Here is a 24,248-nt window from a genome sequence, read left to right as displayed (position 1 = left end):
TGCACTCGTCAGTGCTCTGTGAGATGGAGCTCTGCCCGAAGGCCTTACCCCAATCCAAGCAGGCACATGGGTTATTGTGTGCACAAGCTGGCGGGCAGTGAGGCAGGACTGCTGGGTGAACAGTTCCCACACGTGGTGCTCAGGAAGGGTTTCTTCCCATGTGGATTATTTGGTGTTTCTCCAGGCACGAGTTATAGCCATAAGCCTACCACACTGCATGCACCCGAAGGCTTTTTCTTGCCAGGAATTTGGAGGGAGGATGAGCTTTAAAGCACCTGAGATGTCCCATGCCTGGTGAATGGGTGTGTGCCTATCCTACTCGGTCCTTCCCATCTTGGTGGGGCTGGCAAGTGGCTTCGGTGTTCGAATGCCTTAAATTCACGATATTTGGGGTCTGAAGCTTCGGTCATGTACAACCACCTGTGACTGGTGACTGGTCTCCAGCGTTGCTGCCCTGCCAACTCACCCTGTGTCCCTGCTCCTTCACAGAAACAATCCTGGGAGCCATTCCTCCTGGGTGCTTCCACCAGCACTGCAAGGAATGGTCTGTATCCCCAAATATCGTCCTGTGGATCGGATTCTTTTACATCAGCTCTAGTCTCCAAGTGTGAGGGGGAGAGGGGAACCGCTGACGGCACACAGAGGTAACAACACTGGAAGAAAGGACCTTCCCAAGACACCACAGGGCACAGCCTGAGAGCAAGGGACAGCTTTCTTGCTTAGTAACTGGGAATGTGCCTCAATCTCCCCTTCTGAGAGACACGCTCCTTGACTGCCAGAGCTGAAACGGCCCTGCCCTTCACTTTCTAACTCATCACCTCTGACGTGGCTCAGAAATGAGCAGTGGGGGGTCCATGAGACAACAGACTTGGTTCACTCACTGCTGGACTCCCAGTGCCTGGAACAGTGCCTGGCAGGGAGGAGGTGCTCAGATACTTGAGTGACTCACTGTTCACCTGAAGCCTCTCGTCTCTTGAGATTCCTGCTTACCAGAGGATACAGAAATTCTAGGTCTTCATGTATTAGGCATCCACGTTCTTATTTCTTCAAACAGCCTCTCCCCCCACTACTCAGAAAGAAAAAAAAACCTCAGCCTCTTCCTGATCCCCTTCTTGGGTCCCCAGGCCCAAATCCCCCTCTACCCACATCAGACACAGCAGTCACTGTCACATGAACATCCCTATGCTACATGGCACTCAACAGAGGAAAAAGGCCAACTTCACTCTCGCCCCTCCTTCACTTGTCACCTCTCAGCCCCTCTGGAAAACAGGTGATCGATCACCTGTAATGACACATTCCCTTCCTTCTTTATAAAGAAAGCTGTGCCAAAGGGAAATTCCCCTCATGAAATTTCATGCCATGGGGAATGTTTACTGGGTAAATGAGCATCCATGATAAAGGAGATGGGAAATCCTTCAAGTCTCCTGATGCTAGTGACGAGGGTGTGTGTGTGGTACAGATGGAGAGATGTAATTTTCCACTAATACTTCTCTCTGGTCATGGGAGACCAGCAAACCCCAGGGAAACCTGTTCTGGTAACTAATATAAGAAATTGTGTGACCATTCCCAAGCCAGAAATCCAGGGATGTGAGGGTAGGTGGCCTTTGGTAGGATTCCTGGGTTCTGGGGGTCCCTATGGGGTATTTGACCACCCTCCCACTAAGTGCTGACACTCATTTGAACAGGACACTGGTCCCTGCATCTTTTGCACCAGATGATTGTCTTGTTTAAAATGACTTAGTCTCACTTAATTAAGTTTTATTAAAAAAAAATTTTTAACAGACCACTGTGAGAAAGTGGTATCTAAGTTGAGTAGTGTTACTTCTTAATCCTATAAAAAATACTCATTTCTCCTCAGGATCCACCTGCTAACTTCTACAGCTGATGAACTTGGGGCTTCCACTTGGTGTTGCAGGGAAACTAGGGGCTGTGTGTGGGGGACATAAGCAAACACACAGATGGGCACAACCTGATCCATCTAGATTCGGGCATGTGTGACAGACTGACAGATTCCCCATGAAGCTCACCTCCCCTGTTCTTTCCTCCTCCCGCTCCTTTTTCTGTTGAGGTGAAGACCCAGAGACTAAGTGCATGTCCAGGCTCATAGGACAGTCTACTCCAGCTTGGCCTGGAGCCACAGTGCCCCTGGCCACACTGCCAGGTACTAGATCTATAGGGGGGGCTTGCATTCCACAGGGCCCTACAGATGCTGCGGAATCAAATGGTGAGCGTGGTGTGGCCTGTCCCTAGAGCCCACATTCTATGACCCGTCTGGGCAGGACTTCTCTTGCATACTGTGTCAAGTCTGGTACTGACTCATGGGCTCAGGACCGGCTAGTTGAGTGTGGACACTGAGATTTCCTGCCTTTCTGCTATGTGTGCATCCTCTTCTGGCGCTTCCAGCTCTTGAAGCACTGGTGGGGCTACTCCCCCGTGTGAATGCGCTGGTGCTTCCTGAGAGAGGATTTGAGGCTAAAGAACTTTCCACATTGGCTGCAGCTGTAGGGCTTCTCCCCGGAGTGCACGCGCCTGTGGTCCCTGAGTGAGGAATTTTGCCTGAAGGCCTTGCCACACTGGTCACACATGTAGGGCTTCTCCCTGGTGTGCACATGCTGGTGCTCCCTGAGTGAGGAGTTTTGCCTGAAGGCCTTGCCACACTGGTCACATGTGTAGGGCTTCTCCCCGGTGTGCACGCGCTGGTGCTCCCTGAGAGAGTAGTTTTGCGTGAAGTCCTTGCCGCACTGGCCACACATATATGGCTTCTCGCCCGTGTGTGTCCGCTGATGTACCATGAGGTGCTCACTCCGACTGAAGGCCTTTTCACAGTCTGCACATGCATACGGCTTCTCCCCAGTGTGCATCCTCTGATGGACAATGAGGCTTCTGTTCCGGCTGAAGGCCTTGCTGCAGGTACTACACACATATGCCTTCACCCCTGTGTGAGTCCTCTGGTGTAGGCTGAGGTTCCCTTTATGTCTGAAGGCCTTGCCACAATCTCTGCATGCATACAGCTTCTCCCCAGTGTGTGTCCTCTGGTGTGCTTTGAGGCACTCCTGCCGGCTGAAGGCCTTGCTGCAGTCCCCGCACACATATGGTTTCTCTCCAGTGTGCGTCCTCTGGTGGGCAATAAGGCTCCTGTTGTGCATGAAGGCCTTGCCACAGTCCCCGCACACGTAAGGCTTCTCCCCAGTGTGCGTCCTCTGGTGTGTGATGAGGTAATCATTGCGACTGAAGGCCATGCCGCAGTCCCTACAGAAATAGGGCTTCACCCCAGTGTGCATACTCTGATGCTCAATGAGTTTCCTATTTAGCCTGAAGGCCATCCCGCAGTCCCTGCACACATATGGCTTCTCCCCGGTGTGCGTCCTCTGGTGCCGGATGATGTTCCCTTTCTGGCTGAACACCTTGCCACAGGCCCCGCATGCATACGGCTTCTCTCCGGTGTGTGTTCTCTGGTGCTGTATTACATGCACCTTCTGGCTGAAGGCCTTGCCACATTCCCCACATGTGTATGGATTCTCCCCGGTGTGCGTCCTCTGGTGCTGCATGAGGTGAGCCTTCTGGCTGAAGGCCTTGCCGCAGGCACCACACACATATGGCTTCTCCCCAGTATGCAGGCGCTGGTGGGTGGTGAGGGAAGACCGCAGGGTGAACTGCTTACTGCATGTGGCACATGAGAAAGGCTTCTCCCCAGTGTGGATTCGTTGGTGCTCCTTCAGGGATGAGTTATAGCTGAAAGCCTTGTCACACTGTCCGCACTTATAGGGCTTCTCTGCATGGAGTTTGGAGGGAGGACTCAGGCTTGAAGTACCTGAGTCCTTCCCACACATGGTGAACGGGTACATCCCCCCTCCTTTCGGTCCTTCCGATCTCGGTCGGGCTGGCACAAGGCTTTGGTGGACAAATGCCTCAAATTTACAACATTCAGGGGCTAATGCTTGAGATGTGTCCAAACACACACGACAGGTCCCTGGGGTCCCCTGTCGCCACCCTATCCAGTCACCCTGTGTCCCCGCCGCTCCTTCCCAGGCACCCCAGGCACCATTCCTTGTGGCTCCTTCTGCAACCACCATAGTGGGTGGTCTGTCTTCCCAATTGTCCTCCTGTGGGTCTGATTCTTTCCATTCAGGTCTAGTCTCCAAGTCTGAGGGGAGGGGAAAGAGATGATGACACACATGTAGTTAACAAAGCTGGGAGGGAGGACCTTCTGAAGACATGACAAGGCACAGCCTGAAAGCTGGGGACAGCCTGCTCTGGGAACCAAGGGAGAAGGGAAGCAGTGACCTGAGATAGTAAATTGCAGTGAGGTGAGCAGAGGGAGAAAGGTTCTGTTGGCAGTGGATGTAAAGATGGCCAGGGGTGCTCAGAGCTGGGCAGACAGACCCAGAAGAGAAAGAGGAAGGCGGGCTTGGAGGAGCAGATCAAAGGATCCCACAAGCCCAGTGAGGGTTCACTGCACCCGGCTCTTTGCTTCCAGGCCTTGTCCTGCACGCCCCCATCCAATTGTGCTTCTCAAAGCATTGACTGCTAATTAGAAATGATAAAGTAAAAAGTGACTCACATGTGGGTTCTGGTTGTCCACTGTCTCCCCACTCACCAGCCAAGTTCCTGCCTTCCTATGTTGCCCAGGACTGGCCTAGCCCTGGCTGCTGGCTCCTCACTCTCCTCATTGCACACTCGTCCCTCCCTGCTGACCACAGCTGCTCCAGTCCCCTCATGATTTGTCCCATGGATTCCTCATCTCTGTTCTGAGCCTGTGTTCTGGACTCTGCACATGGACATCAGGGTTCATCCCAAATTCTTAAAACTGTGAGATCTTACACAAAAATCTCATTAAAAAAGCAAATAACCTTCCCTGGCTTGTGTGGCTCAGTGGACTGAGCACCAGACTGTGAACTGAAAGGTCGCTGGTTCAATTCCCAGTCAGGGCACATGTCTGGGTGGCAGGCCAGGTCCCCAGTTGGGGGCACACAAGAGGAAACCACACATTGATGTTTCTCTCTGTCTGTCTGTCTGTCTCTCTCTCTCCCCCTCCCTTCCCCTCTGCCTAAAAATAAATGAATGAATGAATGAATAAAATCTAAATTCACTAGTCATCCTTGATTCACCCCTTGCCTCCCACCATCCAGACTGTTAACAAATGCCACCACACAGGAGAACATCTTGAACTGGACCAGGCTAACGTGCCACCATGGCCGCGATACAGCAGCCTCCCCCACTCTCTACAACCCACTGTCCATTCTGCGGGAAGAGGAGCTCAGGAGTCAGACCAAATCCTCTAACACTTTCTCAGTACCCAGGGACCAGAGGCAACACCTTTGTCATTTGAAATTTGGTTAATGACACAACACTCTCTTCCAAAAGAGCTGTCACAACTTCAAGCTCATAAAATGAAGAGTCCCTTTCCCTGCACCCTCAAAATACAGGATGCTGTTACTCTTTTTTTATGCCTCACCTGAGGATACGCTTAGAGAGGGAGACAGGGAGTGGGCAGGAAGATGCTGGGGGGAGAGAGAGAGACAGAAACATCAGTCGGTTACCTAACAGATGTGCCCCGCCTAGGGAGCAAACTCACAACCTAAGTGTGTATCCTGACAGGAAATCAAACCCACAACTTTTGATGCACAGGGTGAGGCTGCAACCAACTGAGCCACACCTGGCCTCGTCTTGCACTCTTTTTCATCTGTGTGTACCTCATGGGCAAGAATTGTATTTCTGTGATTCAACTGGTACTTCTTTGACTATTAGTAAGGTTTATAAAACTTTTTTAAAAGATTTTATTTATTTATTTTTAGAGAGGGAAGGGGGAGAGAGAGAGAGAGAGAAACATCAATGTGTGGTTGCTGGGGACCGTGGCCTGCGACCCAGGCATGTGCCCAGGTTGGGAATCGAACCTGCGATGCTTTGGTTTGCAGCCCACGCTCAATCCACTGAGCTACGCCAGCCAGGGCTACAAATCTTTTGTGAAGTATAAATCTATGAATTTCTGTACCTATGAATTGCATGTTCATAAACTGGATCTACGTATTTTCATTTGGTCCTTTTCTCACTTATTCCAAGGAGTGATTTATGTATTTAGAATCCTGTCAATGGTATACATGCAGTAAATACTCTTCCCCACTTTATCACCTATCAACTTTATTTTTACTTTGAGAAATTTGAATATCCTATTGTTAGATCTGTCCATCTTTTCTATTTCTCTGTCATCCTGAAGAATCAGGCAGACAGTGAGTAACACTGCAAGGCTGCCCCCTTACCCAGAGAGACCAGGTTCCAGTAGACCTCCATCATCACATCCCTGTACAGGTCCTTCTGCGCAGGCTTCAGCTGCTGCCACTCCTCCTGGGTGAAGTCCACAATCACATCCCTGAACGCCACTGACCCCTGTAAGAGGAAGCACATACCACTCACCGCAGGGCCCTTTTCACAGAGGTCAGGAGATGCAGCCAGAGAGGCTGAGAGGATCAGGAAGGCACACAGGATGCCCCTGACATGGTGTCGACAAGGTGCGGAGCTCTGAAGGGCCTGAACCTTCAGTGTCCTTGGTGCCTAAAGTCACTGGATGGTCCTCAGATAGACAAATAAACTATAGGGGTGTTCAACAGGAAGAAAAACAACCCAAGTAAACAAAGGGCAAAGGACCTGAATAGACAACTCTCCAAAGACGACATATAGATGGCCAACAAACATGAAAAAATACTCAACGTCATTTATCATCAGAGAGTTGCAAATTAAAACCTCAATGAGATAAAACCACCTCACACCTGTCAAATGAAAACATCTGGAAAAGACCCACAACCAGCAATGCCATCATGACAGGAGCCCTGAGCAGCAGCAGTGCTGGAGGGTGTCTGGGAAATTAGAAGCTGTGGTCTGCGGTTGGGTACATGGAGGGAGATTCTGGTTGGGGGTAGGTGAGTCAAGACCTGAGGATTAAACAGCAGAGCACTGAGAATGCTGATGCCAAAATATCCAAATCAATAGTTACTGCTGAAAATGAAAAACGTCTTTTATTTTCTGGAAAAAACGTAGGGAACTTTTTGGCCAACCCAGTAAGTACACACCTTTGAAATGACCATTGAGGCCACATGCTCATCTACCACCTGCCACTTTCCTCCTGGCCCCCTTTATTATTATACTTTTTTTTGGTTCTTATTTCATTTTAATTTCTTATTTTAAAAACTTAGATTTATTTTTTTTATTTTTATTTTTAGAGAGGGGAAGGCAGGGAGAAAGGGAGAGAAACGAATGTGTGGGTACCCCTGGCGTGCCCCCCCTGGGGGCCCAGCCCACAACCCAGGCATGTGCCCTGACTGGGAATCAAACTGGTGACCCTTTGGTTGGCAGGCAGACACTCAATCCAGTGAGCCACACCCCCAGGGCTCATTTTAATTTTAATTTTAAAAAATATTTTATTTATTTACTTTTAGAGAGAGAGAATGGGTAGGAGAAAGAAAGGGAAAGAAACGTCAATGTATGAGAGATACATCAATTGGTTGCCTCTCACACACCGCCAACTGGGGACCTGGCCTGCAATCTAGACATGTGCCCTGACTGGGAATCTAACTGGAGACCTTTGGTATGCAAGCTGGCACTCAATCCACTGAGCCACACCAGCCAGGGCATCATTTTAATTTTAAAATATAACTCATACTCAGAGTCTTCCAGCCTGATCCATGCACTGAGCTCTCAGTGGATTAGCTGACAACCAGAGAAGATCCTGGATGTCTGGGAGCCCACACGGAACAATAAGGGTGTGGAGGTGAGACACAGAAGGGTCGGGAGATTCTCGTAGAAATGGGGCTTCCCTTTGAGTGTGCCAAAGCCCTCTGAGTGCTCCATGGGCACATGACTGAGGTCATTCATTCCCGGGCTCCATCTGTTTTGGACTCTTGTCTAATGGCACAAACCACTTCGCCACAAGAAAAACCTCACCCACTTCCAAAGAGGTGAAATCAGGCTCCATTTTTTTCTTTTATTTCTCACCAAAGGATATCTTTATTGATTTTAGAGCAAGAAGAAAGTTGTGTCAGAGAGACAGAGAGAGACAAAAAGAGAGCGAGAGCAAGAGTGAGAGCGAGAGCAAGAGTGAGAACAAGAGAGAGAGATCGACCCATTGGCCTCATGCATGTGTCCTGACCAGGGATCCATTCTGCAACATTTTGGTGTGCAGGACAATGCTTCAACCAACTGAGCCAACAAGCCAGGCAAGATTCCATTTTTGGAAAAATGAGAATGTAATTACACTAAAAGAGTTTAAAAGCAATTGAACCTCCAAACCACATGGAATGACAACTATTGGGAATCCTATACAATGTTGGTGAAGGAAGAAACCAAGGCAACCATCACAGAGAAGGGAACAGTGGAGACATCATGGTGCAGCCATGATGGAAAACAGTTGGATCATTCTCTAAATGGTAAAATACAGTTATGAAAGGATCCATAACTTCCTCTCCTACACTCAAGAGAAATGAGAAGTTCAAACAAAAATCTACACATGAAATGTTCATAGCAGCATTACCAATAATAACCAAAAAGTGGAAACAACCCAAATGTACACTACCTGATAAATCCATACACACAGGGTCTACCTGTACAGTGGAATAGTATACGGCCATGAAAAAGACACCTGCTGCAACATAGAGGAACATCAAAAACATGATGCTCAGGGAAAGCAGCCAGATACAAAAACCACATGTTGTGTGATTCCATTGATAAGAAATGTCCAGCTCTGGCCAGGTAGCTCAGGTAGTTGGAGCACTGTCTGTACAACCAAAGACTGAGGGTGTGGCCCCCTATTGGGGCACTATGGGAGGCAATCGATCGATGTTTCTCTCACACATCAAAGTTTCTCTCCCTCTTTCTCCCTCTATTCCCTTCCCTCTAAAAATAAATAAGCTTAAAAAAAATTAAAACCTTCAAGAACACTAAGATTCCTAAGGACTAGCAAAACACAGGATAAATAATTTGCCCTCCTGCATAAATGGCAAATAAACATCTTCTAAAAATGAAACCTCACTAATATCACAAATGATGCTACTCAGAAAGAGGTCACGTGACATCCGTTGTCACCTATCATATGGATAGTTTATACCACTTGTTATTTATAGTCAATGAGCAGAATAAGCACCTAACAAACACCAATGTGAAGCAGTGGAAGCTCCTGCTGCACCGTGGCGGGACTATAACCTGTCTCAACCCAGAAATATGAAGACTCTTTCGGACCTTAAAAATACCCTCATCAATGTTCCTCTGCAAGGAATCACCCGCAAAGAAATCATAAAGACCTGGCTAATGTGACTCAGTGGACTGGGCACTGGTCTGCAAACCATAAGGTGTCCTGTTCCATTCCCAGTCAGGGCACATGTCTGCTTTGGGGGCCAGATCCCCATTTGAGGTCATGCAAGAGGCAACCCATCCATATTTGTCTCCCATAACATTGTTTCTGTCCTTTTATTTCTCTAACCCTTCCTGTCTCTCTAAAAATATAAAATCTTTACACAGTTCTTCCCCCTTCCCTAATTAAAAGGAAATTTTAAAAAATATCATACAAAATGCAGGGCAAAGATTTATGTGCAGCCATGGCTGGGTGGCTTAGTTGGTTGGAGTATTGTCTCCTACACCAAAAGGTCGTGGGTTTGTTCTGGGGTTGGGGCGTGTGTGGGAGGCTACAGAGTGATGTTTGTCTCTCCCATCTCTGCTGCTCTCTCCCTGTCTCCTTACAATTCAGTGAACATATCCTCTGGTGATGATATAAAACAAAAAAAGATTTACCTCCAAAATATATATGCATATATACATACATAAAAATATAAATTTATTGATTTGTGCCCCAGCTGGTGTGGCTCAGTGGATTGAGCCCTGGCCTGTGAACCAAAGGCTCACCCGTGCAATTCCCAGTCAGGGCACATGCCTGGGTTGCAGGCTGAGAGGCAACACATTGATGTTTCTCTCACACACCGATATTTCTCTACCTCTCTTTCTCCCTTCCACTCTCCCTAAAAATAAATAAATTAAATCTTTAAAAAAATGTATTGATTTGAGAGGAGCGAGAGAAAGAGATGTTGTTCCACTTATTGTGGAATTCATTGCTTCTTGTATGTGCCCTGACCAAGGACAGAACCCACAACCATGTCACATCAAGATGATTCTCCAACCAACTGAGCTGCATCTCTGTGCTTTTATGATGCTGTATTTTTTTTCCATAGAAGGAAATTTAGAGAAAAATACCACAAACAGCCGCCCACTAAAACACTGTAAAACATCACGTCCACAGCCAGGGACATTCACAGGTCCCTCACCACAGGCGTCCTCCTCCCATTCCGCTCCAGTTCCCTGGACATTCAGTGCCACCTGCCCACTTCTGAAGGTCCCTCATTCAGCACATCCTGCCCACGGCCCCTGTCACACTTCACTGAATGTATTTAAGCCACCACTTCCCAGGTGCTCACTGGTGTCTCCTAAGACCTCCCCCCCGCCCAGGTAGGACAGCTCACTCCTGAGCCATCCTGTCCCCTGCAGCAGAAAATCAACAGTGTCAGGACAGTATTCTCCCAACTCAGGGTGGAGACAACCCCATGAGACCCAGGGGCATGAGCCCTGAGGGTATTTGGCAGGGCAGAAGGTCATCCTGCCCAGAAGCCTGACCCTAAGGAAGGACATACGACACGGTAACATGACTCACCAGGGCCTTTGTTGTCAGTGGCTGGGTGGCCATCCTTCCAGTGCCCATGGTGACCAGGAGCAGGGCAAGCTGTGAGCAGGGGCAGAAAGAGAAAGGCACCCTGAGAGATCAGGTGAAGACCCACCCCATAGTGCAGACAGGACAGACAGAAACACCAACTAGGAGACAGGCAGACAGGGACGCACACACATTAATAGTGATCACATTGCGGAGGGGGCCCTATGGCATCCAAGGCTCTGGACAAACGTTCCTGATTTAATCCTCATGACATCCTACAAGGTGGGGGCTATTTCCACTCACCCCATTTTAGAGATGAGGAAACTGAGGCCCAAAAGGTAAGTCATGCCCCCAAGATAAGGGTGGGATTAGGATTGGGCTGAGCACATCAGGGTCCATGTGCTTGGTGCACCTGGCACACACACACACACACACACACACACACACACACCCTGACACTCCACCAACGCACATGCAGTCGCACACAATCAGCCCCATAGCCTTGAGGGAAGAACAGGTCTCTCTGCCCCCACACAGGTCTGACTGCCCACCCCATACTGAGAACACACCCCAGCACCAAAACAATTCTCCAGGTCCCCTCCAGATCTCCTGGGGTTACTGTGAGGCTCACAGATCAGTCACATAGAGGGAGTGTGGAGCCATGTGACTGCATCGCTGGAAGCATCATCCTGAACTCACAAGGTCAGGGACAATCCCTGGTCGTGCAGTTTCATCCCCTGATCCCAGGTCAGGGTATAAGTGGGAGTTATCTGATCAGTGCTCCTCTTTCTCTCAAACCAATAAAAATATAAATGTTTATTATAGCACTGTTCCTAGAAATAAACCCCAACCAACCAACCAACCCTAGATAGGTGGACAGCTGGATAGCTGGATGCTGGGCAGCTGGATGCTGGGCAGCTGGATGCTGGGCATCCAGGCTGAAATTCCACGTTTGCCTCCTGGAAGTAGGAGTTATGTTATGTTCCTGGGTGCAGTGATTTCATGATTTTTTTAAACAGTATTTAATTTTTACAAATGTGTTCCTTTGGACTTGCAGTTTCTAACTCCAATCCTTGCACCATAGGAGCAACAATACAAGCTCCTATTGAAGGACTAATGAAGCCCCTCAGAGCCAATTTACCCAGGACACCCCTACAGGATCTTGAAAATATCATTTCTTTTAATATCATAAGAGAAAACACAAATCTAATCCACCCTAGACTGTTTTTGCCCTTACCACAATACAATCACAATTCTAATTTTTACTTTATTTCAAAGGAAGCCATGAAGGCACAGTGGCCCTGGGAGCAGCATGTGCACAGGACTGGTGACCTCTGAACCCTGTGTGGCCTCAGATCTGTTTTTGCAGAGCCAGGTGTGGTAGCTACTCCTACTCCTCTGTCCAAGCTTTCTGGCATTTCCTGCCATCCACTGTTTCTAAGGGAAACAAGGATTTGCCATCTGTGGGGTGGTTAGTGTGGGGGCTTTGCAACTGAGATGCCTGGGTGTCCAGCTGGGTGAGTCACTTAAAGTCTCCAAGCCTCAGTTTCCCCATCTGCAAAATGGGGATGGTGAAAGTCCTTACCTCAGAGTCACTGGCAGGCCTATGAAATGACCAGAACGATACTCTGAGCATGCAACACTGTCTTAACAAATTCACCCAGGTCAGCATGGGGTAAGGTCTCTGACCTTCTTCCTTAGCCCCATTACGTGCTATCACACAAGTCCTACCATCCCGGGACCAGGGGAGGCTCTGAGAGCAGGAAGAAGATGGGCTCTGGGGCCCGCAGGCAGGCAGCTCCGCCCGGCCCGCCTGTCCAGGAGGGCTGTCTTTCCCACGCTCTCGCGGAGTGGGGGGCACCCCGACGCACCCACTCACACATGTCAACAATGCCCAGAGACTGAGGTGCAGGTGCACACAGACAGGGGAAGGCCTGGACAGGAGAGGCAGACCTTCACATGCACTGACACACTCACACCAGACACACAGGCTCAGAGGAAGAGGCCAGACACAGGTGGACACCTGGAAGGCGTCCTCATTGTTGACACCGCCGATGGAAACAAAGGCAGACACGCCCACAGACGTGCACACAGAGGGATCCCGCAGAGGCCAACAAAGGCAGCCGACACACCCACAATCAAAGGGGAGACACAGGAGGCCACCCGGACACACGGGGTGACAAACACGGAGACAAACTCACAGCGAAGGCCTGGGTTTCTCAGCCCAACAAACATTCATACACAGCCACAGGCATCATCTTCACCCACACGAACAGGCCCCGATTCACAACCCCTCCCGAGTAACACGTCCCATCCCTGGACCAGCAAGCTCTCTCCTTTAACTCCCGACTGATTCAGGACGCGGTACCCTCAGGATAGTGACCAGCTTCCCCTAAGCCCCGGATCGTACTGCGCCTGCGCGGCAGGGCGGACTACACTTCCCAGAACCCTATGCGCTGCTGTGTTTTTTGCTCCGGCCTCCGCATGGAGCCGGCGCTGCAGACCTGACGTAAATCGGACCTTAACCGGACTTTAACCGGACAGGCGGGCGCTCTAGGTTGCATGTCCCAGAAGCCCCCGAGGCACCTGGGTCAAGAAGGCGGGGTTAGTGGGGTATAAGGAGGAAGGTCGCGCAGTGAGAGGGCAGCGAGACAAAGATAGGGACCCGGACGGCTGCTTGGGAGGTGAGGGGTGAGCGGAGGGAAGTGGGTGCCCAGGGAGTGAGGAGAGAGGAAGAGGCGGGTGCAGGGCGGTGGGGATGGGACTGGGAGCAGAGGGAGCTGGAGAGGAGGGAGGGGAAGGGAAAGTGCTGAAAAGGCGGGGCGTGGGTGGAAGCAGGAAAAGACGCTGTAGCCCGTTCGCAGACATCCTGCGTTGAGCTACGGGGTCCTGATAGTCTTGGGGACTTGCACAAAGTTTTAAACGTGCAGAGACAAAAGAAAGTAAAGGATCGTAACCAGAAAGGAAGGATCAGCCCTTCCCATTATGTGCCAGTCCGTTATGGGCATGTTGTTCTTACAGAACCAAAGTGTGGGTCCCGCTGCCAGTCGTCCCCAATAGGCAAGCTCTAGAGGCAGAGGAGGGTGAGAAAGGAGTTTTTCATTCAGATGCTTCAGGATGAGGGAGAATGGCGAACTCTTGTCTCAAAACTCATTCCCTCCGGAAGACCGAGGAAAACTCCAGCGGTCCTCAGCCACACCAGAACAAAAAGCAGTGTCCAGAGTTCCTGCTCCCATTGAAAGTGTAGTCTTTTGGGAACCGCGGGTGCCGCTGAGCAGTCACCTAGGCGGCGCAGCTTGCTCCTGGCCACGGTCCTGTTTCAGACTCCCCTGTGGAAACCGCTGGGGCTGAAGGCCAGACTGCTTCCAGGTTCACAAGTTTCCTCTAAAACTCATCAGCTAGTAAGTTCTCCAGGTGGGCAAGAGAGCATCCCCCTCAGTTCCCTAGGTTTAGGTTAGTTTCCGGTGAAGGATGGTCTGAATGTCTAATGAACTTTAAACTTCCACACTGAAGAGGGGGGTGATTCACCCATGCATGACCCAGCGGGTTTTCTCCCCTGGCTATCATCTAGTCTTTGGTCCAGCACCTCTCCCCTTCTGCCATTTTGACCTCTATGGTGCACGTGCCCAACTTCCCATGGTCCCCTCCCCAATCAAGTACCAAGAGTTTAGGAGATTCCCCCCCCCCATCCATTCATCTCTAGAATTGTGCCTACTCAGTGCAATATTTAAGTTCCTTCTGCTGCCGTCTTGCCCCAGGCAGCGTATGCCTCCAAGATAGAATGCTTCACCTTCCAAGCAGGTGCTCGGTTACCAAGGCAATTCCACCCTTCCTGCAGCCTAGCCTTGGCCCAGGAAAGATGGAGATTTCCTCAGGTGGCCCCCGCTGTTCCTGCCCTTGCCTCCTCAATGGTCCTGCCTGGCTATCTGTATCATTAAGATGTAGAAAATCAATTATTCCTGGCAATCAAGCCACTCTCCAGATGATGACATTGATACACACAAGGGAGGTCACAGCAGAGAAAAGTGAGGGAGTTGGGGTGGGAAAGAGGTCTCCAAGCTGGGGCATTCTTACACCAAAAACTACAACCCAAGTGTCAAAGCATTTGTGGAATGTCTCAGTGACCATAAAAAGGAAGACTGCAGCCACCTTAGATTGTGATTAATGACTGTTTTTTCTTCCTTTTCTCATCCTCAACCAAAGATAGGCTTGTTGATTTTGGTGAGAGAGGAAGGGAGAGAGAGAAATTGATGTGAGAAAGAAACATTGATCTATTGTGACCCACAACCTTTTGGTGCACAGGATGATGCTCCATCTAAGTGAGCTACCAGGACAGGGCTGAAGTGTCTTTCAGATAGACCTGTTCAACTTGTAGAGACAGGCCAGCTGAGTTGTCTGTGGTTCTGAACCCTCTCCCCATAGACGAGGCTGTTGTGCTGAACACCACTGGGAAACCTGTCCCTGATGCTGAGTCAGACCACTGGAACTGTGCCTGATTAAATCTCACAGAGCTCTCTCTACCTCTGCTTCAAAGAGCAGATCTGCCTGCGATGGATCCCTGCTGTTGTCTGGAAACAAAGCTCTCTGGGCTGTGGGGAGCATGGGATGAAAGCAGGTAAGGGCAAATACTGCAGTCATTTTTAAGAGGCAGCTTTGTCTTTTAGGGTGACAGAGCCTGGGTAAAACCTGACTGAAATTAACATGGAGTTTCAAACACATTTCTGTGGGGAATAAATGTACCCCCCCCCCAAATGAAAATCAAGACATGCAAGAATTCAGGATGATGGTGTCTTTGGCTTGGGGAAAATTGCAGTTCTAGGTAGGGATATGTGAGTTATTGGCAAAGTTCTAGTTTTTATGTAGGGAGGAGTCAAAGAAGGATATTACTATTTTTATAAGAATACAGCATGGCACCCTGGCTGGTGTGGTTCAGTGGATTAAGCACCAGCTTGTGAGCAGAAAGCTGGCCCAATGGGTTCCCACTTGGGGGCCTGTGAAGGGCAACCAATTGATGTGTGCTGGCTGTTTCTCCTCTCTTTGACTCTGTCTAAAAATAATCTTTAAAAAAAAATTTTTTAATGCTTTATGTTGCCCTGGCTGGTGTGGCTTAGTGGATTGAGTGCCAGCCTGTAAACCAGAAGTTCGCCCGTTCAATTTCTAGTCAGGGCACATGCCTGGGTTGCAGGCCAGGTTCCCAGTTGGGGATGTGCAAGAGACAACCAATCAGTATATCCTTGGTTGTACAATGTAAACATTGATGTTTCTCTCCCCGTTTCTCCCTCCCTTCCCCTCTCTCTAAAAATAAAGTCTTTTTTAAATGCTTTATGTATTATTTTATTGTTAATAGAGCAACATTCTTATATTGTTATTTAATATTGGTAATAGATTGCTATCATCAAAAATGAAACCTTAAGTACACCATGAGTATGGCTGTGTGAGGTATACAGCCATAGATTAAACAGTACCCCCTTCTGACTGAAGGTACTCTGTTTTTACAAGACTTCCAGCCAGTGGGGTGGGAGGGGCAGCCTGTGATGTGAGGATTTTTCTCCAGTAACAACCCTGCAGGGAGGGGATCCATAAGGCTGGGTTTCTGCAGGGGGTGGTGCCCTTCCATCATCTCTGCTGCTGAGGGCCTGGATCCTGCCTTCTGGTCTGACCATTCCCAAGCCAGGAATGCAGGGCTGGGAGGGGCAGGTGGCCTGGGGCTGGCTGGCTAGCTGCGTTGCTGGGGTTCCTGTGGGGGTATTCTTGCCTCTTCCCCGTCATATAAGCGTTCGCACTCACTTTGACAGGACAACCCTTTCCTGTACCTTTTGCATCCAGAGTGTTTGAAATGGCATTGGTCTCCCTGAATAATAAATAGCTAAAATTCTAAAACTTATAAATGGGAGTAAATCTTTGTGGCCTTTGGCTATGCATTGGTTCCTCAAATACAACACCTAAAGCAGAAGAAAACAATAAAATAAACTACCCCATCGACATTAAAAATGTTTGCATTCCAAATGATGCCATCAAGGAAAAGACTACCCACAGAATGGGAAAAACAGTTGCAAAGCACATATCTGATAAAGGACTTAGAGCAAAAATTAACAACAAAAGAATATGTACAGAACTTTGAAATATTAATAGAAAAGCAAACAACCCAGTTAAAAAGAAACTGACAAAAGACTTGAACCAGACACTTCACCAAATAGAATACACCAATGGTAAATAAGCACCTGCAAAGGTTCTCAGTACCAGCTGCAAGCTGGAGTGGGGTAAGACTGCACATCAGCGAGAATGGCTACAGTGAGAGACAGCATGTTCAGTTCTGCCAAGCACACGGAGCAATGAAATTCCCAGAGCGTGCTGGTGGAGACAAAAAATGAGACGACTTTGGAAAAAAGTATGGCAGTTTCTGAAAAAGTTAAATATGGATCTATGTATGACCCGACTATTCTCAACAGAAAAGTCAGATTGTGCCTACAGAAAGATGTCTATAACTGGACACAACCCATATGCTTACCATCAAGTGAATTGGTCTCTCCATGATGTAGAATATTACTTAGGAGTTGGCTGTAGCTCTCACTGGGTGACACAGTTGACTGGAGTGTCACCCTGCACACCAAGAGATTGTGGGTTTGATCACATGTTTTGGCTTCTATGGGAGGCAACTGACTGATGTTTCTCACACACTTTTTCTCAAATCAATAAACATATCCTTGGGTAGGATATAAAAATAAAAACAGAGCACAACTGATGCACACAGATGACATAGGTAAACCTCAAAAAAAAAAAAAAAGCCAAGTGTAAGAAGATAAAAAGAGTACATGGCATATGATTTCATATATATAAAAGTCTAGAATAGGCAAAATAAATCACCGTGGTCACTGAGGAATGGGGGATAGGCAAAATGAAAGATAAACTTTCTGGGCTACTACACATGTCTACATCACAAGGATGATTTTCTGGGTAAATAAAAATGTCAAAATGCATTTATCATAGTAATCTCTCTCTCCCTTACTCTCAAATTAATGAACATATCCTCAGGTGAGGATTCAAAAAGAAGACGGTAGATCTCATGAGTTTTTGCCTAGAAGAAAATAAAATGCCATTTCAGAGGCAATATAATAGTAAAAATGTAAGCTTCCTACTTTTCATACTGCCCTGCTGGTCTTAGGCTTTTGTATGATACAATGCAATAAACTTCAATGAAGTATTTCTTCCCAAGAAAAAGTAAAACACAAAGGAGAGTGCAGACACTATTGTCCACTGTTCTTTCATTTAATGCAATATCTCAGAGCATCTTATATTATTGGTATCTTCAGTTCTTCCTCACCAGTTCTTACCCACATGGAGTGAATGTACTTAGCCAACCTGCTAAGGATCCTTGGGTGATACCACTGTTGCCACTCTTCCGAGCATGGCTCCTCCATGCTGCTGGGGGGACTATGTGTGTTGTGGACAGATGTAATTTCCTGATAATATTTCTTCATCAGCATGGAAGACCAGCAAACCCCAAAGAAAACTCTTCTGATAATAGGCATGAGACATGGTGTGACCATTTCCAAGCCAGGAATCCAGGGCTGCCCGGGGCAGGCGCCCTGGGGCAGGCGCCCTGGGGCAGGCTTGCTGGGTTCTTTAGGTTTGGGTGTCCTCTTGGTGCTCCCTCCTCCCAAGTGTTGACACTCATTTGGACAGAACAACTGGTCCCCACATCTTTGGCACCTGATGACTGTTCAAAATAATGTTGGTCTCACTTAATTCAAAGTTTTATTTTAAAAAAGTTTAGCAGGCCACTATGATAAACTTTGTTATCTGAAGCAAGTACTGGTACTTCCTAATCCTGAAAAAAAATTTTTTTCTCCTTGTGAACCACCTGGTAACTCCTACAGCTTATGAGCTTGGGGCCTTCCAGCTGGTGTTGCAGGGAAACTAGGGGCTGTGTGTAGGGAAAACGAGCAAACACACAGATGATGACATCCTGATCTCTGGATAAGACCCAGTCTTGTGTGACAAAGTGACAATGTCCCCATGGAGACTATCTATCTGCCCCTCTTCCTTTCTACTCCGATTTCTCCACTTTTCTATTGAAGTGATGGAAGCCCTAGAGATACCAAATGCATTGTCTAAACTCATAGGTCAGTTTTCTCCAGCTCAGTGAGAATACACAGTGCCCCAGGCCACACTCCCAGATACAGGACCTGTAGGGGCTTGCTTTCCACATGGCCCTGCAGATGCCATGGAAGCAAAAGTGAGCATGGTATGGCCTGTCCCCAGTGCCATGATGACCCATCTGAGTAGGACTTCTCTCGTACCCTACTTGTGGCTTCCAATGACAAGTCTAGTACTGACCCATGGACTCAGGACCTGCCAGTTGGGTGTGGATTCTGAGATTTCCCACTCCTCTGCTACGTGTGCATCCTGCTCTGATACTTTTGGCCGATGGAGCACTGGTATGGCTACACCCCAGTATGCAGACACGGGTGCTTCCTGAGACAGAATCTGAGGCTAAAGAACTTGCCACACTGGCTGCAGTTGTAAGGCTTTGCCCCGATGTGCAGGTGCTCCCTGAGTGAGAAGTTTAGCCTGAAGGCCTTGCTGCGCTGGCTACATGTGTGGGGCTTTTCCTGGGCGTGCACTCGCCAGTGCATACTGAGTGAGAAGTGTTGCCTGAAGGCCTTGCTGCACTGGCCACAGTGTATGGCTCCTTGCCCGTGTGTGTCCTCTGATGCATGATGAGGTGGTCATTCCGGCGGAAGGCCTTTCCGCAGTCCGCACAAGGGTACGGTTTCTCCCCTGTGTGTATCCTCTGATGCATGACGAGGCTCCTGTTCCGGCTGAAGGCCTTGCCACAGGTACTGCACACGTATGGCTTCACCCCAGTGTGCGTCCTCAGGTGTACGGTGAGGTACCCTTTATGTTTAAAGGCCTTGCCACATTCCCCACATGCATACAGCTTCTCCTCACTGTGTATCTTCTGGTGTGCTTTGAGGCACTCCTGCCGGCTGAAGGCCTTGCCACAGTCCCCACATGTGTATGGCTTCTCTCCAGTGTGTGTCCTCAGGTGGTCGATGAGGCTCCTTTTCTGCCTGAAGGCCTTGCCACAGTCCCAGCATGCATAAGGCTTCTCCCCGATGTGCGTCTTTTGGTGGGTGATGAGGTAATCATTCTGACTGAAGGCCATGCCACAGTCCCTACAGAAATAGGGTTTCACCCAGGCATGCGTCCTCTGATGCTCAATGAGTTTTCTGTTTAGCCTGAAGGCCATTCCACAGTCCTTGCACGTATAAAGCTTCTCCCCGGTGTGCGTCCTCTGGTGCCGGACGATGTTTGCCTTCTGGCTGAAGGCCTTTCCGCACTCCGCACATGTGTATGGCTTCTCTCCAGTGTGTGTCCTCTGGTGCTGCATGACATGTGCCTTCTGGCTGAAGGCCTTGCCACATTCCCCACATGTGTACGGATTCTCCCCAGTGTGTGTCCTTTGATGTACAATGAGGCTCCTATGCTGGGTGAAGGCCTTGCCACAGTCCTGGCACACGTAGGGCTTCTCCCCAGTGTGTGTCCTCTGGTGTATGATGAGGTACACGTTCCGGGTGAAGGCCTTGCCACAGTACCTGCACGTATAAGGCTTCTCCCCAGTGTGTATCCTCTGATGCACAATGAGGCTTCTCTTCCGAGTAAAGGCCTTGCCACAGTCCAAGCACATGTATGGCTTCTCCCCAGTATGCAGTTGCTTGTGGGAGGTGAGGGAGGACCGCAGGGTGAACTGCTTACCACATGTGGTACACGAGAAAGGCTTCTCCCTGGTGTGGATTTGCTGGTGCTCCTTCAGGGACGAGTGGTAGCTGAAAGCCATGCTGCAGTCCCGGCACCCATAGGGCTTCTCTGCAGAGTGTTTGGAGGGAGGACTGAGGCTTGAAGTACTTGAGTGTTTCCCACACATAGTGAATGGGTGTGTCCTCTCTCCTCTCTCTACTTCCCATCTTGTTGGGGCATGCACAGGGTGTTGGTGCACCAATTTCGTAATTTCACAACATTCAGAGGCTAATGCTTGGTACCTGTCCAAACACCCTAGATAGGTCACTGGGCTCCCACGTGACCACCCCACCAAGTTACCCTGTGTTCCTGCTCCTTCACTGGTGCAACCCTGGGTACCATTCCTCGTAGGTCCTGCAGTCACTGCAATGGAAGGCCTGCCTCCCCAGTTGTCTTCCTGTGGGTCCAGTTCTTTCAGGTCAGGTCTAGTCTCCAAGTCTGAGGGAAGGGAGAAAAAGATGATGACATAGTTAAAAATGCTGGGAGGGAGGACCTTCTCAAGATACAAGGCACAGCCTGTGTCATGGGAACCAAGGAACAAGCTAAGCAGTAAGCTGAGACAATGTGTTGTAGTGAGGTGAGCAGAGAGCAGGAAAGGTCCCCTTGGGAGTGTATGCAAAGGCAGCCAGGGGAGCTCAGAGCTGCACAGACAGACCCCAAAGTGAAAGAGGAAGGCAGGCTTGGAGGAGTGGATCAAAGGATCCCACAGACCGAGTGAGGATTCACTGCATTGTCCTGCACGCCCCCAGCCAACTGTGCTTCTTAAAGTATCAATTGTTATTAGAAATGATCAAGTAAGAGCTGACTCTCCTGTGGGCATGCTGGTTGCCCTCTGACTCCCCATGCCCCAGCAAAGCTACTCCTTACTACACTGTCCAAGAGAGACGTGGCCTTACAGCTGGCTCCTCGCCCTCCTCTTTGCATAATCGTCCCTCCCTGCTGACCACAACTGCTCTAGTTCCCTCATGCTTTGCCCCATGGGATCCTCAATCTCTGTTTCCAGTCTAGGGGGCTGTCCTGAGTTCCAGGCTTTGCACATGGATATCAAGGTTGCTCCCAAATTCTAAAAACTGTGAGGTCTTACACAAAAATCTCATTAAGAAAGTGAAGATCTAACCCTGGCTGGTGTGGCTCAGTGGGTTGAGTGCCGGTCTGTGAATTGAAAGGTCACAGTTTGATTCCCACTCGGGGTACAAACCTGCATTACCCACCAGGTCCCCATTTGAAGTGCTATGAGAGGCAACTAATCAATGTACTCTCACACATCTGTGTTTTTCTCCCTCTATTTCTCCTTCCCTTCTTCTCTCTCTATAAATGAATAAAACCTTTTAAAAAAACAAGTGAAGATCCAGCAATGCAGAGCCTTCCTTCCTATGAGGTAACAAAGTGGGAGTGGTAAGCAGCTCTTCCCCTTCCCCCATTGAAGCCCCCAATAGCCCCACAATCCGTAAGTTTGAGACCTGCCCCCTGAGTATTGGGAGGTTGGATTTGTGTCTCTTCTCCATGCTAACACCTCCTAAGTGGATGCCCCCCACACACTACCCCTCTCTGAGCTCTGCTGAGGAATAATCTGAAGCCTACTTGGCGCCCCTCTTGGGCATCGAATACCTAACACATTGGATGAGAGACTTGTGATTTCGGATCCTCCAGTCTCAAATAATAAAAAGAAGGAAAGGCCCATCAAAGAGACTTAGCAAAATAAGTCAGGCACACAATGACCGATACTGTATGATTCCACTTCTATGAGGCATTTGATAGAGACAGAAAGTAGGACATCGGTACCAGGCCTCAGGGAGGGGGATAGCAAGCTGTTTTTAGAGGGACAGATTGTCAGCTGGGTATGATGAAGTGGAGCTAGATGGTGCTGATGGTTGAACAACAATGTGAAGGAACTCATGCATGGAACTGTACACGCCAAATAGTTAAACAGTCAAAAACAAAATAGTTAAATAGCTTATTTTACGTTATATGTGTTTTCAAACATTAAGAAATAAATATTTTTATAATCACAATAAAAAAAAGACTGACTAGCCATCCTTGACTCACCCTTTCCCTTCCACTGCCCAGACTATGGACAAATGCCACCACATAGAAGAACACCTTGAACTGGGCCAGACCAACGTACCATCACTGCTGCCAATGCAGCCTCCACCACTCTCTACAACCGCCACTGTCCACTCCGTGGGAAGAGGGACTCAGGAATCAGGCCAAACCTTCCAGCACCTTCCCAGTACCATGGGGACCACATGCATCACCTTCATTTCTTGAGATTTAGTTGATAACACCAAACTGTCTTCCAAATGAGTTGTTCCAACGTCATGCTCCTAAAATGAAGAGTCCCTTTCCATGCACCCTCATAATACAAAATGCAGTTGCTGTTTTTTTCTTTATGCCTCATCTGAGGATATACTTAGAGAGGGAGACAGGGAGTGGGCGGGAAGAGTAGTGAAAGGGAGAGAGAGAGAGAAAAAAAAACACCCTTTGGTTGCCTCCCATATGTGACCACCTGGAGAGCAAACTCACAACCTAGGTATATATCCTGAAAGGAAATCCAGTTCACAGCCTTTCAGTGTACGGAACGAAGCTGCAACCAACTAAGCTACACCTGACCAGGGCTGTTATTCTTTTTCTTCTCTATGTATCTTATGGGCAAGAATTGTATTCCTGTGACTTAACTGGTACTTCTTTGACTACTAGTAAGGTTTAAAAATCTTTTGTAAAGTGTAACTCCACACATTTCTACATCTGTGAATTGCACACTCATAAGCTAGGTCCATCTCTATATCATTCATTTGGTCTTCTTCTTTACTCCAAGGATCTATTGATATATTTATGATCTTCCAACTGTTATATACATGTGGTAGACACTCTTCCTCACTTAATCACCTATTAAGTTTATTTTCAATGTCAAGTAATTTTAATGTCCTGCATGTCAGACCTGTGTATCTTTTCTATTTCTGTGTCATCCTGAAGTGATGGGCAGATAGTGACTAATGCAGCATCCTTACCCAGTGACACCAGGTTCCAGTAGTTCTCCATCATTACCTCCCTGTACAGGTCCTTCTGTGCGGGCTTCAGCTGCTGCCACTCCTCCTGGGTGAAGTCCACAATCACATCCCTGAACGCCACTGACCCCTGTAAGAGGAAGCACACACAACTTAGGACAGGGCCCTCCACACAATGGTCTGGAAGGCTGTCAGAAGGACCGGAAGGATCAGGAAGGCACACAGGATGCACCTGACATGGTGTCTACAACGTGCGGAGCCTCCAAAGGGCCTGATCTCTCAGTGTCCTCAGTGCCTGAGTACACCCGATGGTCCTCAGAGGGACAAACTATGGGGCTGTTCATAGGAAGGCAAACAACACAATCCAAAAATGGGCAAGAAACCTGAGTAGATAGTTCTCCAAAGAGAACACACAGATGGCCAAAAACAAGTGAAAAAATACTCAACATGACACAACATCAGGGAGCTGCATATGAAAACCTCAGTGATATATCATCTCACACTATGAAACAAAAACACCCGTAAAGGACCCATTACTGGCAATACCATGGTCAGACAGGTCAGAGCAGCATGTGGTTTGGTTCTTGATGGCAGATTCCAGGTGGGGCATGTGCATCAGGACCTGAGGCTTAAATGGCAGATGGAAAGCACAGAGGATGCTGATGCTAAAATACCCAAATAAACAAAGCGACTGGTGAAATGATAAATGTCTTTTACTTTATGGAAAAAAACATAATAAACTTTTTGGTCAATCCAATAAG

General features: G+C 48.5%; 2 protein-coding genes and 1 long non-coding RNA gene across 4 annotated transcripts in view; 1 reads left to right on the top strand and 2 right to left on the bottom strand.

Moving 5' to 3' along the window:
- Positions 1-1,786: 1,786 nt before the first annotated feature.
- LOC123826513 (endothelial zinc finger protein induced by tumor necrosis factor alpha-like) lies at positions 1,787-13,076 on the bottom strand. Its single transcript, XM_045850481.1, has 4 exons — positions 12,267-13,076; positions 10,685-10,753; positions 6,258-6,384; positions 1,787-4,144 (listed from the first exon to the last, which is right to left on the bottom strand). Exons 1-4 carry the CDS (start codon positions 12,351-12,353, stop codon positions 2,424-2,426), a joined length of 2,004 nt encoding a protein of 667 aa, XP_045706437.1. The 5' UTR covers positions 12,354-13,076; the 3' UTR covers positions 1,787-2,423.
- Positions 13,077-13,223: 147 nt separating this feature from the next.
- Positions 13,224-22,801, top strand: LOC123826793. 2 transcript variants are annotated; one of them, XR_006787130.1, is made up of 3 exons: positions 13,224-13,365; positions 15,104-15,296; positions 22,550-22,801. It is a non-coding gene; the product is annotated as an uncharacterized LOC123826793 (long non-coding RNA). The 2 variants fall into 2 exon arrangements; XR_006787131.1 differs by lacking the exon at positions 22,550-22,801 and adding an exon at positions 13,789-14,095 and having other exon boundaries at positions 15,104-15,965.
- Positions 17,932-24,248, bottom strand: part of LOC123826774 (zinc finger protein 420-like) — a 52,812-nt gene continuing 46,495 nt past the window's right edge. Inside the window, exon 6 of the mRNA XM_045850836.1 lies at positions 17,932-20,492. Within this exon, the coding sequence (XP_045706792.1) occupies positions 19,248-20,492 (1,245 nt within the window). The 3' untranslated portion in view covers positions 17,932-19,247. The remainder of the gene's footprint in view (positions 20,493-24,248) is intronic.

This window comes from Phyllostomus hastatus, unplaced genomic scaffold (assembly GCF_019186645.2).
Source record: "Phyllostomus hastatus isolate PE091 unplaced genomic scaffold, TTU_PhHast_1.1 phas_contig_133, whole genome shotgun sequence".
Taxonomy (NCBI): domain Eukaryota; kingdom Metazoa; phylum Chordata; class Mammalia; order Chiroptera; family Phyllostomidae; genus Phyllostomus; species Phyllostomus hastatus.
This window is presented reverse-complemented; position numbering and strand designations above follow the sequence as displayed.